The following is a 6489-nucleotide window of genomic DNA, read 5'->3' on the forward strand; positions in this document are numbered from 1 at the left end:
GTGCTTCTGATTACTGATATTATTTTTTCTAAACTGATCAAGAGGACCCCCTTGTGTCCGTAACACACAGTGCACAAACAGTCAACGACCAGCTGGAAAAATTCAAGCTTCAGCCTTGTTTATCACTTCAGAGGTCGTGAGAGGCCACCAGTTATGTAACAGTTACTGGTCCTTTTTTTTCAAACTTCCCCCACCCCTCACCTAGATAACACAAACTGCACCGCAACCCAGTCTGCAGGAGACAAATTTCACAAAGGACTTTTTAAAATATATTTACCATGATTTTTCAGGCGCTTTTTGAGTGTATGAACTTTACCAGTTTGCTGTTGTTGATTTTTGTAGTGTTGCTCCTCACAGATGTGATCCGAAATTGGAGGCCACGCAGCTTTCCCCCTGGACCCTGGGCTATGCCTTTTCTAGGAAATATCTTCACCGGAGTTGACTTCAAAACCATGGAGAAGGTGAGGTGAATGGCACCACTGTATTTGCAAAGAGAAGAGTAAAGAAGAGTTGAACTTTTATTATCCAAGGGGCAATTTGGGTTACAAAAAGTAGCCTTGTCAAGATGATAAGCAGAAAAACTGACAATACATGCACAATAACGCCATGAGATTACAACTAAAAAGTGTTTTCTCATCAACTGCCGATTGCACATTTATGTATTTTACCCAAAACAAGGTTTTATTTTCTGCTACTTCATTCAGAAGGTAAACAAAATGACGCAGCACATCATGGAAAATTACTGCAAATCTCAGATAACAGCGATAGTGATAAACATCACTAAAATTATAGGTTATAGCAATTAAAAAAAAAACAGCTATAACTTTTTTTTGTTTTTCCAATCGGGATATAAAGGTCACAACATCAAAAAACATGCAGAATAATGAGTGACTTACATCAATACTTAAGTCAATACATGAAAAATGTACTAACTATTAGTATGTCAAACTCGAAATAAACTGTATGAACAGAGGAGCAGCAGTCTCAAAGTGAAACTAACAGTATTATGAGCATCAACAAAACGGTGAGCCCAGCCTTTTGCAGCAGTCGTTGCAGTGGGGTCTTTATACAAAGTTTTTCCTGTTCCATGGAGTGTGTTTTTCTTTTTAATTATCTACTGTTTTTAGGCATTTTACCTGATAAAAACTGTCTTTGTTTTTTCCAATTTAAAGAGCATACACTAAAAGAATACAAAAGTCTCTGCAAAACATTCTCTCTTAAAACGTAATTTGTTTTAAATGCAGCTTTCTCAGGAGTACGGCCCAGTGTTCAGCTTGAGGAGGGGCAGCCAGAGATTCGTGTTTATTTCAGGATACAAAATGGTCAAAGAGGCTCTCATTAACCAGCTGGACAGCTTTGTTGACCGACCTATTGTTCCTCTTTTCCATGTTGTCTTCAAGGGCATAGGTGAGTTGATGTAAGCAAGTGAGTGAGAGTATGACTGTGGTTCTGCAAATGTGTTTTTCTGGTTTCAGATGTTGTAAACATTTGGGCTCAGCCCAAACCTATGGGGTCTGAGGTCATGCTCCCTGAGAGTTTTTTTTCCTATTTACAGTAGTTTTTGGCATAGTTTTTCTTAAACCATTTGAGATGCCAAAATATCGGTGCATCATTTTGGAAAAGCATGATAGTTGTTGCTGTCGAGCCTTCATCCCATTTTGTATCTATGTTTTCTTGACATGTTTTCATCATTCTGAAACTCTTAAAAATGTTGAGAAGTACTAATGTATAGCTCGGCCCTGTTGCATTGCATTCATATATACAGTATATATATATATATATATATATATATATAGCCAATGCAGAACAGTGTTGAAATTTCAGCGTCAGCACTGACATCGTCTCTCACTGTAAGAATACACTAAATTCACCACAGCACCAGCTCAGGGAGTGACAAGTGCTAAGAAGTGCTGATATAACACCCCACAGGCATAGCTTTGAGCAATGGTTACCTGTGGAAGAAGCAAAGAAAGTTTGCCAGCATTCACCTGCGTTACTTTGGAGAAGGCCAGAGGTCCCTGGAAAAATACATTGAAGTGGAAAACAACTTCCTCTGCGAAGCTTTCAAAGAGGAACAAGGCAAGTAGAGATTCATCCGTTGACTGATTTTACATCATAATATGCCTCATTGTCACTTGAACTGACAATGTTTTCATATTTTCAGGAAGACCATTCAACCCCCACTACACCATAACTAATGCAGTGAGTAACATCATTGCATCTGTAGTCTTCGGACATCGCTTTGAATACAGCGATCACAGTTTTCGGAAGGTTCTGGAGTTGGATAATGAGGCAATTGTGCTTGCTGGCTCTGCTCAGACTCAGGTAATTCCTGATCTGTCTCAACTCGCAATCAATGGTGCTGCTGGCCCACAACTAACCTGAGAGTTTGTCCCATCAACAGCTATATGATGTCTTCCCTGGTTTGCTAAAATACCTACCAGGAACTCACCAGACGGTCTTTGCCAACTATGCAGAGATCATGACTTTCCTGAAAAAGGAAGTTGAGAAGCACCAAGAGGAGTGGAACCCAGAGGACCCTCGTGATTTCATTGATGTATACCTGGCAGAGATGGAGAAGGTGAGAAATTTACGCATCCTCGAATCCGGGCAAAGGATTAGTGAACAAGTTTTCAAGTCTCAACCATATACCATCATTAATGTGACAGTAAGACCTGTGCTTTTCCTTGACAAGTCAAAATCTCTTCTAAGACACAGGTAAAATAGGAATAGATTTGTTCATGCTCATCTCATGCCAATAAAAGGTTCTTTTTAAGTTCTGTCTGGTTCAGAATACTTAGAAGCAACTTCATCAATTTTCTTGGCTTCGTTTGTCTTATTTTACAGCTAATCTGCCCAACCAAGATAACATAAAATATTTCCAGTGCCCAAGGGATGATGATTTTTTTTGTAGGCCAATGCAGAAGTAAGCATTACCCTGGCTTCCTTGTCAAAAAAGTGCATGGTATTTTCCCATTGGATTTTGGATTATTGCAGAAAATAAGCTCTGAGGCAAACAAACCTTTATGATACCCACAGATTTTGCTCAGAAATTTGAAATCTTCACTAATGAACACCACTCTAAGGATTTTTGAAGCCTACAAGTAATCGCCAGGAGTAAAATACTAACGATAGGCTATAGACCAACTACACTGCGGTCAAGACCACTGTGTTTGGCACGGTCCAGCTATATGATGTTCTGTAGTTTACTTTAGCCACTTGTTAGCAACTGCCTTTTTGGAGACACATTAAAGCTTCAACTATATGAGTGGGGTATTTACTGACATATTTTATTTTTTAGAACAAAATATGAAAGTCTTTTAAGCTTGTGTTAACCACAGGCATGTAACCAAAAACCAATTAAAAAAACCCACTGACTTCTGAATGCTGAAATGCTAATTCATTTACAGGTGTTAGGACTCATTACTGAAATACTTATTAAATAATGCACAAAGTAGCCTATAATATCACAGCAAAATCCATTACGTTGTTGACACTCTTCCAGAAAAAGGAGGATCCTCAGGCTGGCTTCAATGTTGAAACCCTGCTGGTTTGCACCCTAGACCTGATTGAGGCTGGTACAGAAAGTAGTGCCAACACTTTACGCTGGGCCCTTGTATTCATGATGCACTACCCAGAGATACAGGGTTGGTATCTCATCTATCATACTGAGCTCTGCAGTATTCTCATGAAGATTCCTAATGCCAAATATCCAATAACTCTGCTTCCTCATTTAGAGAAAGTCCAGGCAGAGATAGACAGAGTGATTGGACAGTCTCGTCAGCCCACCATGGCCGACAGACCCAACCTGCCCTACACCGACGCCGTCATCCATGAGACTCAAAGGGTGGGAAATATTGTTCCCATGGGATTCCCAAAAATGGCCAGTAAAGACACTGTACTGGGAGGATATTTTATACCCAAGGTAAAGGACAATTTACCTTGGGATAAATAACAGGCTGCAACATTTCTTTATCATTTATACACCACTGATATCAACATCTCATGCATATCATTCCAGGGCACAACCATCACTACAATCCTTTCATCTGTGCTGTTTGATAAGAATGAGTGGGCGACTCCAGATATCTTCAATCCTGAGCATTTCTTGGATTCAGAGGGACAGTTTTGCAGAAGAGACGCATTCCTACCATTTTCAGCAGGTTTGCTCAATATTCCTCCATTTTCAGTGATACTATTTATCATACAGGCATTGGCACCACCAACATGATAGCAAGTATGCACATATTTTCATTCCTCTAAAAATGTATATGTATGTCTGACCCCATTAACTTTGCAAAAGAAACATTACCCAACACAGAAAAATACAATACTGCCATCTCACTTATCGACACCATATTAGCTGTGTTTACATGCCCACTTCTCAATCTGATTTCTGGTCAACTATTTACATAGGATATCCTCTAATACTATCTGGTGTTTACATGTACCGATGCATGTAAACGGACCAGCTGTGTGACATGCAGACAAATTATGAATATAGTAACTTGACAGGGCTGCCAGCGCTTGCACTGACGATGAGATAAACGCAATTGACACTTTTCACACACTCACACCACAAGTGCATTTTCTCACAGCGAAAACAGATATTGGATAACTTCTGACAGCAGCACACGTGAAAATGGAGCATGCACAGACAAAAAAGCAGCTAGAGATTAATCAGCTTCATCATTTACATGACACAAATTTTCTTTTGATAATTTTATGAAAAGGTTTAAACTACCCCTCTGCATCCAACTGAAATTTGAACTGGTTTAGGTTTGTTTAAGCTGATTGAGGAGTTTATATGAATCATGTTTAATGTGTTTGGGCTTTTAAACCTTAATTCATCAGAATAGTAGGCTCTGTGTAAACATGCCTGTTGAGAGCCTGACTAAGAACCTCAATCAAAAAATGGACATCTGTAGAAATATCAGACCACATCTCATTACTGCTGTTTCAGACTCATATCTGTATGCAATCATTCTCTCAACAATATCCTACTGTCTCCCAATGTGGCCCCTCACCACAAAGGAAACCACTGAATCAAAAGCAAGACTATACAACAGAGCTTACAAGATCCATGGAAACCTTCCTCACTGGACTCACCACTGCACTCTTACAGTCTACCGCCCTGACTTTTCAGAACTACACAAATAACCAAGCCATTAAAGTTTACTTCCAGATCCAAAACAACTCCAATCCCACACTTACTGCTTTACTTCCAAGTCACAAGACAAAAACATATATATATATATATATATATATATATATATATATATATATATATATATATATATATATATATATATATATATATATATATATATATATATATATATATATATATGTACTATATACTAGATCAATTTCACATGCACTTATCCCTGTATCGCCTATGCAAAAAGTTATGGTCAGAGATAGTTTTTTGCACCTACACTAAAATCTGGAACAAGGTCCCATACCACATTAGAGCAATAACGTGTGTTACTCATTTCAAACATACCAAACACTATCTGAGAAAAGGACATACCTGCAACCACTGATTCAAATCTCACGCAATCTTGCTCACACCACTTAAGACCTCTACTCTGTACTGTCTATGTAGCTGTCTGTTTTGTTATTGACTTAAATATCATAATATTTCTGTTTTATTTTGTATCATGATGTGTGTTTTATGCTGCTGAACAGCAACCTGCTTAAAAAAAAAATTTAAACTGAGTCAGGCCAGTTTTAACTGTAACTAACCTGCTTTTAATTCCCTTTGCTGTATAAATAAATGAAATGAATGTGAAAGATTTGGTTATGAATCTATTAACCTGAAGCTGCTGTGGACTTTTTTACCCCACAGGTAAACGTGTGTGTTTAGGGGAGCACCTGGCCAGAATGGAGCTGTTCCTGATGTTTACATCTCTTCTCCAACACTTTACCTTCTCTGCTGTTCCTGGAGAGATGCCCAGTTTGGAGGGTGTGATGGGCTTCACCCATTCCCCTGAGGAGTTCAGGATGCTCGCTGTGCCTCACTGATTTGCTTCCCCCTTTTCTCATCAGAGCATCAGCACAAAAGTAAAAAATTAATAAAAGATCACACATCTGATATGAAACTGATGTTTGCAGAACATATGAGAACTCTCCACCAAAATAAAGTATACAAAATGTAAAGTGGAGCCTCGCAGTCATCCAGGTGAAAGGATATTTGCAAGTTTTAGAGGTCCAGTGTGTAGGCTTTAAGGGGATATATTTGCAGAAATGGAATATAAAATAATAACTACGTTTTTTTAGTGCATTATCACCTGAAAATAACATTTGTTGTGTTTTTTTGCCTTGGAATGAGCTGTTTATATTTGCATAGGGAACTGTTCATTGTTTATGGAGATCACCATGTTTCTACAGTAGCCAAGAACGGACTAACCGAACACTGGCTTGAGATAAGGCCATTTATGCTTTTGCATCGACAAAGTTAGAAGACCATCTAAGACAAGCAGCATC

General features: G+C 38.6%; 1 protein-coding gene across 1 annotated transcript; it reads left to right on the forward strand.

Moving 5' to 3' along the window:
• Positions 1 to 200: 200 nt before the first annotated feature.
• On the forward strand, positions 201 to 6269 carry LOC121939608 (cytochrome P450 2J2-like). The gene is made up of 9 exons (XM_042482614.1): positions 201 to 461; positions 1245 to 1407; positions 1930 to 2079; positions 2165 to 2325; positions 2405 to 2581; positions 3506 to 3647; positions 3738 to 3925; positions 4022 to 4163; positions 5852 to 6269. The coding sequence occupies exons 1-9, from the start codon at positions 279 to 281 to the stop codon at positions 6025 to 6027; spliced, it is 1482 nt and encodes a 493-aa protein (XP_042338548.1). The 5' UTR covers positions 201 to 278; the 3' UTR covers positions 6028 to 6269.
• The last annotated feature ends 220 nt before the right edge of the window (positions 6270 to 6489 follow it).

The sequence above is a fragment of the Plectropomus leopardus genome, chromosome 3 (genome assembly GCF_008729295.1).
Source record: "Plectropomus leopardus isolate mb chromosome 3, YSFRI_Pleo_2.0, whole genome shotgun sequence".
In the NCBI taxonomy this organism is placed as follows: domain Eukaryota; kingdom Metazoa; phylum Chordata; class Actinopteri; order Perciformes; family Serranidae; genus Plectropomus; species Plectropomus leopardus.

Excerpts from the sequence above, each read along its gene's own strand:
- LOC121939608 (XM_042482614.1), top strand. The coding sequence starts at position 279 with ATGATTTTTCAGGCGCTTTTTGAGTGTATGAACTTTACCAGTTTGCTG. Across the intron at positions 2,080-2,164 it reads AGCTTTCAAAGAGGAACAAG|GAAGACCATTCAACCCCCAC; the intron begins GCAAGTAGAGAT and ends TCATATTTTCAG. Across the intron at positions 3,926-4,021 it reads GAGGATATTTTATACCCAAG|GGCACAACCATCACTACAAT; the intron begins GTAAAGGACAAT and ends ATATCATTCCAG.